Source organism: Hyperoodon ampullatus, assembly GCF_949752795.1.
Source record: "Hyperoodon ampullatus genome assembly, chromosome: 4".
Taxonomy (NCBI): Eukaryota; Metazoa; Chordata; class Mammalia; order Artiodactyla; family Ziphiidae; genus Hyperoodon; species Hyperoodon ampullatus.
In genome coordinates, this window is record NC_136917.1 from 77,229,450 (window position 1) to 77,250,351 (window position 20,902).

At 45.8% G+C, this 20,902-nt stretch overlaps 1 protein-coding gene across 1 annotated transcript; it reads left to right on the forward strand.

The window, feature by feature from the left end:
• Positions 1–11,671: 11,671 nt before the first annotated feature.
• LOC307051253 (protein FAM170A-like) lies at positions 11,672–16,511 on the forward strand (the record flags this gene model as incomplete). Its single annotated transcript, XM_079701580.1, has 5 exons — positions 11,672–11,741; positions 14,108–14,248; positions 15,030–15,121; positions 15,242–15,843; positions 16,444–16,511. 5 exons carry the CDS (start codon positions 11,672–11,674, stop codon positions 16,466–16,468), a joined length of 930 nt encoding a protein of 309 aa, XP_079557706.1. The 3' UTR covers positions 16,469–16,511.
• Between the last annotated feature and the right edge of the window lie 4,391 nt (positions 16,512–20,902).

Here is a 20,902-nt window from a genome sequence, read left to right on the forward strand (position 1 = left end):
TCCCAGAATTCCTGACTTGTGAACAGAAACCATGCACACAAAGGCCACAGACAAAGATAGACACATCTGCACTGTGCTCCCCACGCCAACCCCACACTTACCACAGACTTAACTGATACACATCACTCACTCTTCCCACATACTCACAGTCACCACCGAGGCCTACATTACCAACTAGACAGCGAGAGAATAAGTATTGATTGGAATTAAATCCTGGAGTATCCACTGGGAACCACACTCTCAACTGTGTGTATTCACTGCACCTGACACGTGTCACACACTCGGTAAACATTTGTGGACAGAGGACTGATGAACCCACCCTGAGCCTTTCATTCCTCCCTCAGGAATCTCGAAGTCACAAGAGGATCCCCCTCAGCTTGGATCCACTGTGGTGGCCCAAGGCTGCAGCCCACGGGCAGGGGAGGTCTCCTCTGCCTCTACATACTTCTCCTGTGCTTCTTCTCCGTGCAAGCTCATCTACGCTGGTAAGGGCACGGGGCTCCTCAGGTGAGGGGGTGCTTGGCTGTGAGGCAGGAGGCACACAGATCACAGGGAGGCTGAGAGGACATCCATGATCATCAGAGGTGATGAGGGCTCTGTGGAAGAGCCTGGGCAGGATGGCTGAGCTGTTACGAGGGAGTGGATGCCAGCTGAGTCTCGAGGGGTGTTGTGAATACTGGTACTACCATGGTGGGGAAGTCAAGTAGCAGGGGCCGGAAAGGTCTGGGCTTGAGGTGGAGGGAAGAGGGACCAGATTAAGCATCTTCAGAGGAAAATGTAGGCTTTGTCTTTGCCTTTGCTTCCAGAGGAGGACAGAGTTCTGCATCATAGACCTCCAGCCTGAGAGCAGGACCATCCAGCTCAGGTCCACACAGCTCACACATACATCTGCCCTCCAGGCACAGCCCTTCTCAGAGCACACATAAACCCCAAGCACCACAGCCCCATTCCACAAGTAATGCACCACCGATATTCCCAAAATCACACTCCTCGTCGTACACGCATCCATCCGCATCGCTCACATACCACAGCCCTCACCACTGTACTCCACACCCGTGTATACAGACACCGCTCCAGTATCCCCCCCACGCACATGAAAAGCCCACAGATGACACCAGATACACCGCTCTGTCCTAGGGCCAACAGACACCAAGCTTATGACATAGCTACGTCATGCAAATGTCCCTCTCTCATCTACCACACCTGCTCCCTCAGCTTCCGGCACGGTCCATGCATGTTATTATGGTTTTAATTTCCTTTTTCAGGAATCCGGAGATTTCATCGAGACACTGCCCACCATACAGCACCCCTAGCCCAGGTTCAGGAAAAAGGGGAGACCGCTCCCCCTTCACACTGTGTCTCCTCCTCACCCTCTTCACCCTGTAAGAACGATCTGCACCCAGACAAAGAGGAAAGGGGCATGAAAATCTACTACATGCAGGTACAAGTGAACAAGGGTGTAGCTGTCTCCTGGAAGACAAAGAAACCCTTGGAGTTGCCTGAAAAGCAGCTGACGATAGAAGCAGTGACCCCTCCTGAGGATGCGTGCACAGTAGGCACTTACCCCTCTGATGTGTTCACCGAAAGCCTCCTGTCTGACAGTGAGCCCACTGGGGAGGAGAAAGAGTATGAGGAAAGGGCAGAGCCAGGCAGCCCATCAGGGTCACCTGCAGTCCAGGAGAGACCCAGGGCCAAGACACCGGACTGGATGGTGACCATGGAGACCGGCATCAGGTGCATGGCCTGCTGCCGGGTCTTCCCCACGTTGGAGATCGTCCAGCAGCACGTGAAGGGCGGCGTCCTGGAGGGCTTCAGCTGCCGTATCTTTCATCTCAACATGGCCCAGTGGATGGGCAATGTGGAATTCGAGAGCACCCCTGAGGAGCAGGGCAGTGTGGAACCCGAGACCACCTCTGAGGACGAGGAGGACGAGGAGGACGCGGAGGACGAGGAAGAGAAGCTAGAAGGCGCCAGTCCGAAGAGACCCCGCAGGCAGGGTCTTTCCTCTCTTTTGATTTCCCCACAGCAACTGAGATTCATGGGACAGAAGATCCTGGAGACGGTGTGGCCTTGGAAGAGGTAAGGCTTGAGGCTGGCAGTCTTCTGAGCCTATGTCACGATGGCCCAGAGGAGTCTAAGGGAAGGGGCCGCACACATGTGCTGGTTTACCTAATGGCTCTGCAGTTGCATCAACTTGGGACACACCCAGCACTTCCAAAGGAATTGAGCTCTGTTGACTTCAACAAGAAGGTGGACCCTTTTCCTAGGAGTTTTCTCAGGGTCTGCACGATGGACCTCAACTCTTAGAGGATGTACTGCCAGCAGCTCCTTCTCGGCAGAGAGAGCCAGGAGTGGTCTCAAGAGAGGACAGGGGCCCTTGCAGGACCGGAACTTTGAGGTCTGAGAGCCTTTGGCCTGAGCTGAGATCTCACCCGGACCACTGTACCTAGCCTTCTGTGACAAAGGGGAATATGAAAGAGAGTCACGTGAAAATGAGGTTCCCCAAGATATGGAAATGTTCCAGAACCTTCGTTGCGTGGTCGTTGATCTGGAGCCAAGCTCACTGTGGTGTGTGTGGCTCTGAGCGTTAAGGCAACGCTGGAGGGTAACCCTGACCAGCAGAGCTTGTAGTGCTGCTTGTCTCTTCCTGTTCTACCTCATTTGTTTTATCCCTTCCAGGGAGAAGAAAGGACCCTCGGGATAGTAGCAGACAGAATGCCGTGGTCTGAAGGAGGATGAAGGGACCGGCACTCAGTCTAACATCATATGACAATAGGAACGTCCTATGCAATAAAGGGCATTTTCCAAACCTTTCCTGGATGTTTGAGTTAATTACATTTTTCTATCTATGCATCTATCTATCAGTCATCTACATCTGTATCTTTCAAGGTTTGTGAACAAGCTTTCACGTAAGCGCTAGAGACGTCCGCCACCATTTTCCAGAAGGAGGCCTGGAAATTGCTGGGGACTTCTCACAAATAGGGAATGGCCACAACCCCTGCCACACAGACTATGCGCGTGGCCCTCCTGACTTACTCCCACTCTCTCTCTGAATTTCCCGAGGTCTGAGATGAGGGTGCTGGCTGGAGGCAATGACCACGTGCAGGCTGAATCTTCTCCAGATTCTGATTCTCTTCCTGGGCCTATCGTCCTCAAGCACAGTCTCCATGTCCCTGGTCACACTGATCTCTCTCCTTCAGTCCTTCCCTCCCTCCCTCTCCTGCCTCCCAGTGCAGAGAATACTTTTTTACATTTGAGACGACATTTATTTTTTGTGCACAGAATTCTCACCTGTTCTACAGTGGCCTCTGTTTTGAACATTCCAAAGCTGAGAATTTTCTTTTTTTCTCCCTCATTTCTGCTGATTCTTTACCTTCCTAATGCAGTGAACTCAGAGTGCCCAGCTGACTGGATTGGGAAAAAAATCTGGGAGCAAAGAGAAATAATAAAAGAATATATCAGTTAATTTTTCTTAGTGTTATCCAACTATATATTTTTTAAAATTTGGAATAATATTAGGAATATTCTCTTTATAAAAAACTGAATTATTGGGCTTCCCTGGTGGAGCAGTGATTAAGAATATGCCTGTGAATGCAGGGGACATTGGTTCGAGCCCTGGTCTGGGAAGATCCCACGTGAAACGGAGTAACTAAGGCCGCGTGCCACAACTACTGAGCCTGCGCTCTAGAGCCCGTGTGCCACATCTACCGAGCCCACGTGCCACAGCTACGGAAGCCTGCGTGCCTAGAGCCCATGCTCTGCAACAAGAGAAGCCACTGCAATGAGGAGCCCGTGCACCGCAGCCAAGAGTAGCCCCCGCTCACTGCAACTAGAGAACGCCCGCTAGCAGCAACAAAGACCCAACGCAACCCAAAATAAATTAATTAATTTTAAAAAATTGAATTAGTTTCAAGGGGACAATGTATAAAAGTACAATAAAAGCCCCCCTTCATTACCCCCCCAACCACACTCTCAAGCTGGAATCGATATGCTGTGATACAATTTATAGTCGTAGTACTACTACTCCTCCCACCACAGCACAAATCCTCTGAGCCCGGTGCAGCAGCTTCCTTTCACAATGCTAGGACCCGCCACAAGACAGATGATAATCCCTTTGGACATTTCAAGGAGCGGCACCAAGGCAACAGTACCTGGGAAATGCCACTGACAGCTCAGAATATCCATGGCATTTCTAGAGCCTAGGCACTGCTCTCGCTCTGGGAATGAAGGTCCAAAAAGCACGTCAGAGAATGTTCATAGTTGTAAACAAGCTCCACCTTTGAAACACAATCTACATAGAACCACATATACAAGCCTGCACAATGGATGAAGCCAACGTCTCCTCCATGATTGCCCTTCTGACAACCTTATTGTCTCCTCAACCATTAAAGGTGAACTTGAAACTCACGACCTTGCCTTGTCACCAGAAACATCCAAGATTGGATCACTCTTTCTAAGACCAGATACTTGCTCTCTGAACTATTAGAGACTTGTCACATACACAGAAGTAGAACAGGATTATTTCTATCTACCTGGGGACCTGGAGTCTTTCACATTGCTCCTGTTAAAACTCTCAGAACAGGAAACGTTACCTACAAAGGTTTCAAGCTATGACACCCCCAATTTTCACAAACCTCCTCATCTCTTGGGAGTCACATGCAGCCAATTCCAGGAATTGGAAACATGGTTGTGAGGATGAAGCTGACTTTGGGGCTCCCCTTGGATATGGTCTTCCAGACTTACCAAAAGGCCATTAAGAGGAAGGTTTACCCCACCTCAGGGAAACCCGAGGCAGTACTTGCAGTCAAGGGCTGCCCATGGCTTCTGAGCTACATCCAAAAAGAATTTCATACTGTACCTGGATCTGCTGAAGCAATTCCTGACTGTCCGAGAGCCAGCATGTACCGCTCCTCAACTGCCTCCATTGTGGATCATCAGTAGGGCTGTCAGATTTACTAAATAAAAATACAGGATACCCAGTTAAACTTGAACTTCACATGAATAATAAGTCATTATTTTTAGTATAAGTAGATCCTATGTACTATTTGGGGCATACTTATCTTCAAAATGTACTCGTTGTTTTTCTGACATTCATATTTAACTCAACAGCCTATATTTTATCTGTCAACCCTACTCAGGAGAAATGATGGAGGCTTATAGAGATCCAGGAGACGCCTCAGCTCTTCGTCTGCTTTTATTTCTACATCCTGGACAGCGAGCACGAACCTTCCAACCCCAGTCATTGGCCATAATAGAGGATATTCTCTGTTTTAGAGATTTTTCTAATTGTCACTGTTATTATCTTCCTTGTTTTAAAGAGATGTTTATTTTTTCCCAAACTTAATAGCTCATCCAAAAGTATTTGGAAGTTCATTAGACAAGGGAAAAACCACATGGTTCTGAAAAGTGAAGGAATCCGCCCGGTGTTTAGTAAAGAAGTAGTAGGGAGATTGAAAAAGCCAAACATAATAAGCAAATCTCTCCAAGGGTATTTTCAGAGCTTGATACCCTCCCACACCCTGAAAATATTATTACATCAAGAATGTAGAACTGCTAACCAAATGTAAGGCTCCCATATGATTCTATCAAACTGAGGATGCTTCTTTACTAAGCAGTGAGCACACTTGCTGCCCCAGGGACCTTGGCAGTTGCAATACAGAGCTCTTCCCTTTGGGATGGAAACAGCAAGTTTTCCTGTGGTCTACACGCTGGCCCCAAAAATACTACACTCCCAATACTTGTCAAATTTAAGTATTTTTCTACAGATCTCCATTTTTCTGTTACTATTTGGACTACATCCTAGCCTTGACATTACATAAATTGCATTCAGGAAGCTATTTTTAAAAGTTGGTAGGAAATCTTAAATCTATAGCTTGCAGTCCCTGGCTTACTTTCATCCAGGTGCATAAGGGTTTTCAAAAGTCGTCAGGTTAGTTACCCCGTATCACAGCCCCACGCTTTTGTCAGAGATATAAAAATGGAACATGGTATTTAAGGTTTTAGTTGCAAAATCATCAAGCCTCCCAGACAGAGGCAATAGAGCAAAATCATTACAGAGGCAGGGATTTTGATTTGCTCCAGTGTCTTGGGCAAGTCACTTGGCCTCTGTATTTATTGGTACTTATCTGCACTTTTCTGTCCCTTGGGGGTTATAATTGTACCTAGTCCATGGGTATGTTGTACAAATTATCTGTAAAGTAGTTAGAAGAAACCGACACAGAGTAAGCACTCCACAGACATTGGCTATTAGCTATTGGAAATATTTCTCCATGAAACAGATTACTTTATCAGTGGATGACTCGGTGGGAGACAGTGAATCACAGAATCACAGCGTGTTGAAAGTGACCTAGTTCACACTCTTATGTGAAAAAAAGAAAAGTGTGCATGCGTAGAAAATGTCTGAAAGTTTACATAACAGATAGTTCATCATGTTAACTTTGAGGATTAGAATAAATCAGGAAAGGAGGAAAGAAAAACTTGAGTGTCATTCAATTTCTACATCATTTGTGTTTCTACACTGAGACTTTGAATACACTGGAAGTGCAATTTTTTTTAATGTGGCGGGATAAAGGTTTTCAAGTTTTCCTGATACATCCGTATTATTATTTCAGAATTGCTGGCATTTCTTGCCATCTTCGGATCTACACCCATTTGAGTCAGTGGGCCATTCTGGACGGAGGAGATAATAGAGCAGAAGTGAAGTGAGAGAAAAGGAGAGAAAAGATTTTCTCTTTTCTCTTCAAAGAGGAAAGGTCTTTGGAATGGGAACAACTCACAACCAAACTTTGGGGAAAGGATGTGATGGGAAACGAGACAAACATCCTACCCCTGTGATGAGAAGGATGCCCTGGGCTGGATGGAGGGAGGTCAGAGGTGGCTGGACAAGGAAACCAACTAGGGAGAAACACACACAAGTGCAGAGCAAACACCCTGAGGCCACTCAGCCTGACTCCATGCAAACATGTGTCCAGCAGCCAGCCCTTCACCTGTGGCTCCCCAGCAAAACAGGTACCTCGGGGGTGCCAACTCATTCTGAGTCCATTATGCCTGGCCACTCATAAACCTCTGTCTAACTTGTGAGGAATAAACTCTAAATGTTTATGAGGAAATTGGGGAAGGAGATTGAAAGGTTACTTAAATGGAAAAAAAAAAAGTTCAGGAAGGCAGGATGGTAGAGAGACAAGAAAAGGACCTTAAAAGATAGAAAGGATTTGCCAAAGAAGAGAAAGAAAAAGAAATGATTCCGAATGGGTTAACCTGCAGCTAGGAAGTTAAGGAAGATTATCGACGTGTGAAGACTATGGAATGAAGTGACTAAAATTTATCAGAAGTTGCTGAGACTACGGTAAGAAGCATGATTATCGAATTATGAATTGGCTGCAATAGCATTCTAGGGGGACACTAGGAAGGGGAAGCAAATGTTCATGGGATGACAGTGGCAGGTGGAAAGTTGTTTCAGGGGAACATCAGTCTTGCAGAGTGTGTATCAGAGGAGGGCAAGTGTGAGCAAGCAATGAAATACTAAGTGTATACGGTTCCTTCACTGAGTACACCCAGCCCCGTGGTCAGCCTTGAGAACAAGCAGGACTTCAGGTACTGGAGCTACATTTCATTCATCAAGACTTGAGAAGACACCCTTAACTCAGGTCTTCTCTTCAAACTCCATCTTTCCTTCTTGACCTTCATTTGGCCTCTTCCCTTACCCTCAAGCTGTGGACTGAGGCCACAGAGCAAGATGGGTCACTAGTGTCCTCCATCCCCTAGCGGCTGTGGTTCACATCAGTGGAGTACCAAAGGCAATAACCAAGTAACAGACACAAGAGTGTATGAAGACGAAGAGATCCTGATAAGGCTTTCTGTGACAGTGTGGGCCGAGTCGGCTGTATATGCCTGCTATCACCTGAATGATGAGCAGCCTTAGGGGAGAAGTGCTCAGAAGGCAGAGCCTGGCTCTCTAGAGGCTCTGCGTCCTCACAGCCCACTCCAAGACCTCAGCTGCAGCTTCAGCCCCCAATCTCTCTCCCTCTGCCTACTCACAGTTTTTGAAGTCTTCTTTCTTCCACATTTCTCTTGAGAGGTGCAGGAGGAAGATCAGCTTCAGGCCAGCTCAGACTCCCCTGGGATCCCAGCAGGATGCCTATCATTAACCTCCCACCTTCTAGGAAGCTCCGAAGATCTCCACACTTGGGGGAGTTTTCATTTCATCTGTGCTTCAAATTGCTGGCTGGAGATGGCCTGTTGGAAGGTGGCTAAAAGCAAGTAGGAATCTTCGGGGAGCCTGGCCCTTCTCGACTGTCAGACATCTTCAGGGATATTCTAGGAAACGTTGTTTGTTCTAGAGAAGGGAGGGAAACAATCCAATTGTCCAATAATGCTTGAATGGAAAATAAATGATGCTATACGCATGTGATGAAATAATATCAAACAGTCAAAAATAAAAGACCTAGATCTATATGGACTGATGTGGATAAATCTTGAAAAGATAATATTGATTGAAAGAAAATAAGATAAAGAATCTTAGAGTATGATAACAGGTATGTAAGTATTTAAATATTTAAATCAATTCAACATATTGCTTCTATATATAGAGATGCAAGAAAATAAACTTTACCCAAAGAACACATTATTTACATTTAATATGTTCATTTATGTAGGAAACCCAAAAGAACCCACAGATAAACTAGCAGGAACTAATAAGATGGTTCAACAAGGCAGACAGATACAAGATCAATAAATTTTAAAAATCAATCAGGCTCCTCTACACTGGCGATAACAAATTAGAAACTGTAAAAGAAAATAAGAAAAAAAGAAGATCTAAAAATAGTCACAAGAGCCATATAAATTATTTAGAGCTAAGCATACGTAAAAGTAAATATAACTAACAAACTGAGTATGACCACTTAAACTCCACCCAACCCAAGGATTAGAAAACGACTGTTCTTACTTTATGAGAACAGGCCCTCTTCTTAAGTAGCAGATCAGTAAGTGAGAGTGAATCAAAGAAACACAGCATTTGAAAAGTCAGCTTGGCCAAGCCTCTCGATAGCACAGACAGAAGCTGAAGCCCAGATAGGTTGAGTGACTTGGCAAAGGGCCCAATGTCCTGACTCAAGGACTAGCATTTTTCACTAATTCGTAAGACACAATCAAATTCAGTACCTTGGAAAGAGATGGGAAAAAAATGAAGAAATCAATTATATAGTTCCTCATCTTTAAGTACAGAAATAGCCGTGACAAAATTACAGGTATTGAGGGAAAATGGAAGCGCAGAGTTTAAAATGTCAATAATCCACAGGGAAACTGGAGACCATTTAAAATATTCATATTAAATCTCTATATAAAAGACATTAAAAGATCTCCAATCAAAGTGTTCATTTTATATCTAGGAATAAACCTACCTAAGGAGACAAAAGACCTGTATGCAGAAAATTATAAGACACTGATGAAAGAAATTAAAGATGATACAAATAGATGGAGAGATATACCATGTTCTTGGATTGGAAGAATCAACATTGTGAAAATGACTCTACTACCCAAAGCAGTCTACAGATTCAATGCAATCCCTATCAAACTACCACTGGCATTTTTCACAAAACTAGAGCAAAAAATTTCACAATTTGTATGGAAACACAAAAGACCCCGAATAGCCAAAGCAATCTTGAGAACGAAAAATGGAGCTGGAGGAATCAGGCTCCCTGACTTCAGACTATACTACAAAGCTACAGTAATCAAGACAGTATGGTACTGGCACAAAAACAGAAAGATAGATCCATGGAACAGGATAGAAAGCCCAGAGATAAACCCACGGACATATGGTCACCTTATCTTTGATAAAGGAGGCAGGAATGTACAGTGGAGAAAGGACAGTCTCTTCAATAAGTGGTGCTGGGAAAACTGGATAGGGACATGTAAAAGTATGAGATTAGATCACTCCCTAACACCATACACAAAAATAAGCTCAAAATGGATTAAAGACCTAAATGTAAGGCCAGACACTATCAAACTCTTAGAGGAAAACATAGGTAGAACACTCTATGACATAAATCACAGCAAGATCCTTTTGGACCCACCTCCTAGAGAAATGGAAATAAAGACAAAAATAAACACATGGGACCTAATGAAACTTAAAAGCTTTTGCACAGCAAAGGAAACCATAAACAAGACCAAAAGACAACCCTCAGAATGGGAGAAAATATTTGCAAATGAAGCAACTGACAAAGGATTAATCTCCAAAATTTATAAGCAGCTCATGCAGCTCAATAACAAAAAGACAAACAGCCCAATCCAAAAATGGGCAGAAGACCTAAATAGACATTTCTCCACAGAAGATATACAGACTGCCAACAAACACATGAAAGGATGCTCAACATCTTTACTCATTAGAGAAATGCAAATCAAAACTACAATGAGATATCATCTCACACCAGTCAGAATGGCCATCATCAAAAAATCTAGAAACAATAAATGCTGGAGAGGGTGTGGAAAAAAGGGAACACTCTTGCACTGCTGGTGGGAATGTGAATTGGTACAGCCACTATGGAGAACGGTATGGAGGTTCCTTAAGAAACTACAAATAGAACTACCATATGACCCAGCAATCCCACTGCTGGGCATATACCCTGAGAAAACCATAATTCAAAAAGAGACATGTACCAAAATGTTCATAGCAGCCCTATTTACAATAGCCCAGAGATGGAAACAACCTAAGTGTCCATCATCGGATGAATGGGTAAAGAAGATGTGGCACATATATACAATGGAATATTACTCAGCCATAAAAAGAAATGAAATTGAGCTATTTGTAATGAGGTGGATGGACCTAGAGTCTGTCATACAGAGTGAAGTAAGTCAGAAAGAGAAAGACAAATACTGTATGCTGACACATATATATGGAATTTAAGAAAAAAAAATGTCATGAAGAACATAGGGGTAAGACAGGAATAAAGACACAGACCTACTAGAGAATGGACTTGAGGATATGGGGAGGGGGAAGGGTAAGCTGTGACAAAGTGAAAGAGCGGCATGGACATATATACACTACCAAACGTAAGGTAGATAGCTAGTGGGTAGCAGCCGCATAGCACAGGGAGATCAGCTCGGTGCTTTGTGACCGCCTGGAGGGGTGGGATAGGGAGGGTGGGAGGGAGACGCAAAAGGGAGGGGATATGGGAACATATGTATATGTATAACTGATTAAATTTGTTATAAAGCAATAAAAAATAAAAAAATAAAAAATAAATTTAAAAAAATGTTCATTTTATAATAGATATGGTATGATACAATTTATAATAGATATGGTATGAACCTTTCCCTTTCATGGGAAAGGTTCGGCTGGGAAACAGGAATTGTTCTTGAAAACGGGGCCTGTGCTATTGCAGAGACTGTGCTGAACCTAGGTCCACAGAATGCTCTGATGTCATCATTGAGGTCACAGAATCCTGCTGTGCGCCTGGCAACCTTGCAAACTTAACAGCCCTGGTGAGCACTAGGCAGCACTGCTGGTTCACTAAGTGGTACAAGTTTTTCAGCCATTTAGGAGACTTGACTATTTTTATTTGTATTGAATCATTTCAACGGACTTCCCAAGAGCCAAGAAGGGCCAACCTGTAGGGGAGAGGAGGAGTTGGACATCTCTTGAGGCATCTCCTAAGGGAGACTTCTAGTTGGTACGATGAAACGGCGACAAAAGAGGAAACATCTGGAAAATGAAGAGTCCCAGGAAACTGCCGAGAACAGAGGAGGTATGTGGGGGGCAACTTGTCTGGGGCACATGGGTTTCTGCCAAACTGAACCTTCTCTAGGAAGCGGGGGACTGAGAACGTGTCACCTGTGAAGCAGGGAGCGAGAGACGTTGTCTCACTGATGCTGCCGTATCCATCCGGAGCGTCCCTGTGGTGTGAGACGGCACAGAACGGCCAGATGCCCCTGGGAGATGGGAGGTCAGCTCCGCTGGTCTGAGGACTCTCTCCGGGGCTGCTGGGCCTGGAGCTTTGTCGGACTCACAGCAGGCTGCATCCTGCCTAGAGGTGCAGCTTTTCTCAGTCCCCGATTTCTCTCTTATTCTCTTGGATCTTTTCCTGAGGTCATGAGGTGGGGGATGTGAAGGATGCAAGGATGCTGAGAGAGACCCATGAGTTGCTTGGCCTCTTTTACCAAAGTGGAAAGAGAAGCCCCATGAGTTGAAGGCCCTGTTGAAAAATATCTTGACAAGTGGAATGCAGTTCGAAAGACGATTGTTTGCCTAGGCATGGTGTCATATTGAAAGCAAGGAGGTTTTATTCCTTCAACAGGAACAATTTCCCAAAGGAGACCAAGGGAAGGGAAGGGCTTTCCAGAGAATGAGACAGCGTGGGCGGGTGTGAGAAATGTCCTCAGGGTCCTGCGGGGAGCTCTGAGAGCCACGGGCCACGTGGTGCCTGCGTGCATTAAATGTAGGCGAGTAGCTTGCCCTGGGAGGGGGTGGTCACCCCAGAGTGCCAGCTAGAGGTCTCTGCCCCAGATTAGAGCCCAGTAGCTCCTACCAGGCCCAGGGCCCTGGAGACTGTAGGATGGGCCCTGGGAATGGAGGTCTACACAGCAGGCAGATTTTCAGGCAGTGGCTGGGATAGGCTGGGGAAGGCAATGACTGCCCCTGACCATTCAGAATATTTTTCGCTATGTTCCTGTGTGTGTGTGTGTGTGTGTGTGTGTGTGTGTGTGTGTGTGTGTGGTAGTACAGAGAAGAGCAGGATGAATGGGGGTAGAGTGCTTATCAGATATAAACTCTGCGTGGTAAAGTTCTTGTCACCCTGTCTGGACCTGGGTGACACTCGGCGTACGTAAGAGTGTATACAGAATTCTTGTTAGGGGTGTTTTATGAGACAGTAACTCATACACCCATGTACACTCTGATACAGCAAAAATATCACACACCCCATATATAACTTCCGTATTAAACCACACACAGCACATGTAGGTATATACACGCATCCCTCCTGTACTACCTTCTCATACAACCCACGTGTATCACAATCCTCTCCTCCAACACCAAACGCTGGAGATGAGATATGTATATAGACACACACACTATATATATAGGACACACACACACACACACACTATATATATATATATATATATATATATATATATATATATATATATATGTGTGTGTGTATCTCCTCAACTCTCGCACAAACACAGCTAACTTCAGCCATCGCTAAATACCTCTATAAGAACCAGTCACGTGTCATACACACCACACTTGTAACACATTCTTGAGTAATGCCAGACCCGCTTTGTACAAACCACAGTAAACCACAGTCTCACTAACCCATGTCAGGGTTGCCAGATAAAATATGGGCTATCCAGTTCAATTTGAATTCCAGATAAACAACAAGTAATTTTTCAGTATCAGTATGTCCCAAATATTGTATGGGCCATACTTACACTAAAAATAAGTAAGACCAAATACTGCATGGGAATACTTACACGAAAAAATTATTCTGGGTTTATCTGAAACTGAAATTTAACTGGGTGCCCTGTATTTTTCTTCGCTTAGTCTGGCAACCCTTATATACTTACCACCAGCTCAGGTATTATATATTTATTGTATTTTTGTTTAGTGTGTGTCTTCCTCTACTAGAATATGCAGCATTACCAGAGACTAGAACAATGCAAGAGTGCCGGATACACAGGAGTAGCTGCTTACTGAATCCTGGAGAATGAATGAATGAACACACACCATAAATACAAGCCATACCATGTAATGAGGAAAAGTTACATGTCCCAGAATTCCTGACTTGTGAACAGAAACCATGCACACAAAGGCCACAGACACAGATAAGACACATCTGCACTGTGCTCCCCATGCCAACCCCACACTTACCACAGACTTAACTGATACACATCACTCACTCTTCCCACATACTCACAGTCACCACCGAGGCCTACATTACCAAGACAGTGACAGAGTAAGTACTGATTTGAATTAAATACTGGAGTATCCACTGGGAACCACACTCTCAACTGTGTGTATTCACTGCACCTGACACGTGCCAGACACTCGGTAAATATTTGTGGACAGAGGACTGATGAACCCACCCTGAGCCTTTCATTCCTCCCTCAGGAATCTCGAAGTCACAAGAGGATCCCCCTCAGCTTGGATCCACTGTGGTGGCCCAAGGCTGCAGCCCAGGGGCAGGGGAGGTCTCCTCTGCCTCTACATACTTCTCCTGTGCTTCTTCTCCACGCAAGCTCATCTACGCTGGTAAGGGCGCGGGGCTCCTCAGGTGAGGGGGTGCTTGGCTGTGAGGCAGGAGGCACACAGATCCCAGGGAGGCTGAGAGGAAACCCAGGGTCATCAGAGGTGATGAGGGCTCTGTGGAGGAGCCTGGGCAGGATGGCTGAGATGTTACGAGGGCGTGGATCCCAGCTGAGTCTGGGGGTGTGTGTGTGAATCCTGGTACTACCATGGTGGGGAAGTCAAGGAGCAGGGGCCGGAAAGGTCTGGGCTTGAGGTGGAGGGAAGAGGGACCAGATTAAGCATCTTCAGAGGAAAATGTAGGGTTTATCTTGCCTTTGCTTCCAGAGAAGGACAGAGTTCTGCATCACAGACCTCCAGCCTGAGAGCAGGACCATCCAGCTCAGGTCCACACAGCTCACACATACATCCGCCCTCCAGGCACAGCCCTTCTCAGAGCACACATAAACCCCAAGCACCACAGCCCCATTCCACAAGTAATGCACCACTGATATTCCCAAACTCACACTCCTCGTTGTACACGCATCCAGCCGCATCCCTCACATACCACAGCCCTCACCACCATACTCCACACCCCTGTATACAGACACCGCTCCAGTATCCCCCCACACGCACATGAAAAGCCCACAGATGACACCAGATACACTGCTCCGTCCTACGGCCAACAGACACCAAGCTCACGACATAGCTACGTCATGCAAATGTCCCTCTCTCGTCTACCACACCTGCTCCCTCAGCTTCCGGCACGGCCCATGCATGTTACTATGTTTTTAATTTCCTTTTTCAGGAACGCAGAGATCACATCGAGACACTGCCCAGCCTACAGCACCCCTAGCCCAGGATCAGGAAGAAGGAGAGACCGCTCCCCCATCACACTGTGTCTCCTCCTCACCCTCTTCACCCTGTAAGAACGATCTGCACCCAGACAAAGAGGAAAGGGGCATGAAAATATACTACATGCAGGTACAAGTGAACAAGGGTGTAGCTGTCTCCTGGAAGACAAAGAAACCCTTGGAGTTGCCTGAAAAGCAGCTGACGATAGAAGCAGTGACCCCTCCTGAGGATGCGTGCACAGTAGGCACTTACCCCTCTGATGTGTTCACCGAAAGCCTCCTGTCTGACAGTGAGCCCACTGGGGAGGAGAAAGAGTATGAGGAAAGGGCAGAGCCAGGCAGCCCATCAGGGTCACCTGCAGTCCAGGAGACACCCAGGGCCAAGACACCGGACTGGATGGTGACCATGGAGACCGGCATCAGGTGCATGGCCTGCTGCCGGGTCTTCCCCACCTTGGAGATCCTCCAGCAGCACGTGAAGTTCGGCGTCCTGGAGGGCTTCAGCTGCCGTGTCTTTCATCTCAACATGGCCCAGTGCATGGGCAATGTGGAATCCGAGAGCACCCCTGAGGAGGAGGGCAGTGTGGAACCTAAGACCACCTCTGAGGACGAGGAGGACGAGGAGGACGAGGAGGACGAGGAAGAGAAGCTAGAAGGCCCCAACCCGAAGAGACCCTGCAGGCAGTGTCTTTCCTCTCTTTTGATTTCCACACAGCAACTGAGATTCATGGGACAGAAGATCCTGGACACGGTGTGGCCTTGGAAGAGGTAAGGCTTGAGGCTGGCAGTCTTCTGAGCCTATGTCACGAGGGCCCAGAGGAGTCTAAGGGAAGGGGCCGCACACATGTGCTGGTTGACCTAATGGCTCTGCAGTTGCATCAACTTGGGACACACCCAGCACTTCCAAAGGAATTGAGCTCTGTTGACTTCAACAAGAAGGTGGACCCTTTTCCTAGGAGTTTTCTCAGGGTCTGCACGATGGACCTCAACTCTTAGAGGATGTACTGCCAGCAGCTCCTTCTCGGCAGAGAGAGCCAGGAGTGGTCTCAAGAGAGGACAGGGGCCCTTGCAGGACCGGAACTTTGAGGTCTGAGAGCCTTTGGCCTGAGCTGAGATCTCACCCGGACCACTGTACCTAGCCTTCTGTGACAAAGGGGAATATGAAAGAGAGTCACGTGGAAATGAGGTTCGCCGAGATATGGAAATGTTCCAGAACCTTCGTTGCGTGGTCGTTGATCTGGAGCCAAGCTCACTGTGGTGTGTGTGGCTCTGAGCATTAAGGCAACGCTGGAGGGTAACGCTGACCAGCAGAGCTTGTAGTGCTGCTTGTCTCTTCCTGTTCTACCTCATTTGTTTTATCCCTTCCAGGGAGAAGAAAGGACCCTCGGGATAGTAGCAGACAGAATGCCGTGGTCTGAAGGAGGATGAAGAGACCGGCACTCAGTCTAACATCATATGACAATATGAACATCATATGCAATAAAGGGCATTTTCCAAACCTTTCCTGGATGTTTGAGTTAATTACATTTTTCTATCTATGCATCTATCTATCAGTCATCTACATCTGTATCTTTCAAGGTTTGTGAACAAGCTTTCACGTAAGCACTAGAGACGTCCGCCAGCATTTTCCAGAAGGAAGCCTGGAAATTGCTGGGGACTTCTCACAAATAGGGAATGGCCACAACCCCTGCCACACAGACTATGCGCGTGGCCCTCCTGACTTACTCCCACTCTCTCTCTGAATTTCCCGAGGTCTGAGATGAGGGTGCTGGCTGGAGGCAATGATCGCGTGCAGGCTGAATCTTCTCCAGATTCTGATTCTCTTCCTGGGCCTATCGTCCTCAAGCACAGTCTCCATGTCCCTGGCCACACTGATCTCTCTCCTTCAGTCCTTCCCTCCCTCCCTCTCCTGCCTCCCAGTGCAGAGAATACTTTTCTACATTTGAGACGACATTTATTTTTTGTGCACAGAATTCTCACCTGTTCTACTGTGGCCTCTGTTTTGAACATTCCAAAGCTGAGAATTTTCTTTTTTTCTCCCTCATTTCTGCTGAGTCTTTACCTTCCTAATGCAGTGAACTCAGAGTGCCTAGCTGACTGCAGGGGGAAAAAAATCCAGGGAGCAAAGAGAAATAATAAAAAAATATATCAGTTAACTTTTCATAGTGTTATCCAACTATATATTTTTAAAATTTTGGAAGAATATTAGGAATATTCTCTTTATAAAAAACTGAATTATTGGGCTTCCCTGGTGGCGCAGTGGTTAAGAATATGCCTGCGAAGGCAGGGGACATGGGTTCGAGCCCTGTTCTGGGAAGATCCCACGTGCCACGGAGTAACTAAACCCGCGTGCCACAACTACTGAGCCTGCGCTCTAGAGCCCGTGTGTCACAACTACTGAGCCCACGTGCCACAACTACGGAAGCCTGCGTGCCTAGAGCCCGTGCTCCGCAACAAGAGAAGCCACTGCAATGAAAAGCCCGTGCACCACAGCCAAGAGTAGCCCCCGCTCACTGCAACTAGAGAACGCCCGCTAGCAGCAACAAAGACCCAATGCAGCCCAAAATAAATTAATTAATTTTTAAAAATTGAATTATTTTCAAGGGGACAATGTATAAAAGTACAATAAAAGTCCCCCTTCATAACCCCCCAACCCCACTCTCAAGCTGGAATAGATATGCTGTGATACAATTTATAGTCGTAGTACTACTACTCCTCCCACCACAGCACAAATCCTCTGAGCCCGGAGCAGCAGCTTCCTTTCACAATGCTAGGACCGGCCACAAAACAGATGATAATCCCTTTGGACATTTCAAGGAGCAGCACCAAGGGAACAGTACCTGGGAAATGCCACAGACAGCTCAGAATATCCATGGCATTTCTAGAGCCTCGGCACTGCTCTTGCTCTGGGAATGAAGGGCCAAAAAGCACGTCAGAGAATGTTCGTAATTGTAAACAAGCTCCACCTTTGAAACACAATCTAGATAGAACCACATATACAAGCCTGCACAATGGATGAAGCCAACGTCTCCTCCATGATTGCCCTTCTGACAACTTTATTGTCTCCTCAACCATAAAAGGTGAACTTCAAACTCACGACCTTGCCTTGTCACCAGAAACATCCAAGCTTGGATCACTCTTTCTAAGACCAGATATTTGCTCTGTGAACTATTAGAGACTTGTCCCATACACAGAAGTAGAACAGGATTATTTCTATCTACCTGGGGACCTGGAGTCTTTCACATTGCTCCTGTTAAAACTCTCAGAACACCAAAACTTTACCTACAAAGGGTTCAAGCTATGACACTCCCAATTTTCACAAACCTCCTCATCTCTTGGGAGTCACATGCAGCCAATTCCAGGAATTGGAAACATGGTTGTGAGGATGAAACTGACTTTGGGGCTCCCCTTGGATATGGTCTTCCAGACTTACCAAAAGGCCATTAAGAGGAAGGTTTACCCCACCTCAGGGAAACCCGAGGCAGTACTTGCAGTCAAGGGCTGCCCATGGCTTCTGAGCTACATCCAAAAAGAATTTCATACTGTACCTGGATCTGCTGAAGCCATTTCTGACTGTCCGAGAGCCAGCATGTACCGCTCCTGAACTGCCTCCATTGTGGATCATCAATAGGGCTGTCAGATTTACTAAATAAAAATACAGGATACCCAGTTAAACTTGAACTTCACATGAATAATAAGTCATCACTTTTAGTATAAGTAGATCCTATGTACTATTTGGGGCATACTTATCTTCAAAATGTACTCGTTGTTTTTCTGACATTCATATTTAACTGAACAGCCTATATTTTATCTGTCAACCCTACTCAGCAGAAATGATGGAGGCTTATAGAGATCCAAGAGATGCCTCAGCTCCTCCTCAGCTTTTAGTTCTATGTCCTGGACAGTGAGCCCGAGCTTCCCACTCCCATTAATTGGCTATAATGGAGTATAGTCTCCATTTTAGAGCTTTTGCTACTTGTCATTGTTATTATCTTCCTCTCACAGCAGTGAGAGGCCCGCATATTGCAAAACAAACAAACAAAAAGGAATAAGCTTGAATAATTCCTCCAAATCTCAGTGGTTTAAAACAACAAAGGTTCATTTCCTGCTCCTTGTACATGCCCATCATGGGCTGCCTAGGAGCTCTGCTCTTCATTTTCCTTATTCCTGCCCCCAGCTTGACAAAGCCACCTCTCTCAGTCATCTTTGTAGAGAGAAAGAATTCTGGAGCCTCACACTGGCAGTGTGAGTTCTGGCCCAAAAGTAACACACATCACTTCCACCCAAAATTGTTGACCACAATCTTATTTTTAGGGAAACCACTGCCCAAAACTGCCTGCCCTGACTAGGCCCGATAGTAACCACTTGCACGAGTTATCTTAAAACAGGAGGTCCTGGTAAGGAATGCGGCACTAACCAACTACCACCAACCGGAAGAATTCGGGAAAGGTCAAAAGGAGAGTGGAGACTCCTGTCCATATGTCCTACCAACCTCCCAGAATCCTTCTCGCTGGAACCTATCTTAGCTGAGCAATGTGTGCACCACCAGAAAGGATCCTGAGTCAGAATGACTGGCCGGAGACAACCCAGAAACTAACCCCATTACCATAAAACCTGAGACTGCGAGCCACATGGCAGAGCAGTTCTCCTGGGTTCCCTTCCCCTGCTGCTCTGCACCCGGACACCCCTTCCCAATAAAGTCTGTTGCTTTGTCAGCACGTGTGTCTCCTCAGAAAATTCTTTTCTGAGTGGTAGACAAGAGCCCACCCTTGGGCCCTGGAAGAGGTCCCTCTTCCTGCAACATTATCATGTGTCTCTCCATTTTCTAAACTCCTTAGGCAAAAGTAATTGTGGACAATACTACTGAATAGTACAGAAACCATACAGAAAAATTCTCATCCCTCCCTGTTAAATAGGAGACTTGACAAAACCACCAAGCTATGCATTCACAAAACTGGGTCTAGAACTCACATCTCTTAGGTCATGATTCAGAACCTTTCCCCACTATGCTATATGTTAGGATTTTTACACCAAGACAATGTAGTTGGGTTAATAATGCCTTTCCTTCATTTTTTGTTTTTGTTTTTTTTTTCATAAATTGATTCAGGAGGGAGGCTTTGGAAGCCCCTAAAACACTTGCCTTAAACTGAAAAGCAACTGGACAATAATCCCACTGCCTTTTGAAATGTTTGACCTAGTAAAGATTAGATGTCTGGGAGGCTTTTATGTTCTGAACATAAGGAATAAAAAGGAAACAATCTTCCTAAGACTTTAGGAAACAGGCGGAAAAACTCTTGACTCCCACTTTGCTATTTTGATTAGCTCGTTGACACTTCAGTTCTTTGACTAATAGCAGTGGCAACAGCTGGAGTTTAGCCAAGATAAAAGTATATATAATAGGGTGGCGGCCCCTGCAGAACCACATACCACTGTAAATGCTTTAGCTCAATCCTATTTGCTCATAGGTCTGTGCAAAGTAACAAATGGTTCTGAAACATTTATTCCAAACAGCTTTCTTATTATTACTTTAAAGATAACTTGGCTGCCAAATACTTGCTCCCTGGTGAAAAAGAATGCATATATGGGAGGAGGATTTATGTATCAAGATATGCTGCTTATTTCCCTCCTGCTGATACAATGCACATCTAATGAATTAGAGATAATCTTCCTCTCTTCCCCAAATTGTAGATAAATGAGTATGTCGTTTCTCCCTCCCTTCAATTCATCCTGGTCATAGTTATTTTCTTTAAGAATATTATTCCCCTGCTTAAATCTTAAATGGCTTCCCAATGCGAGAAGAATAAAACCAAAAATAGTCAACCGAACG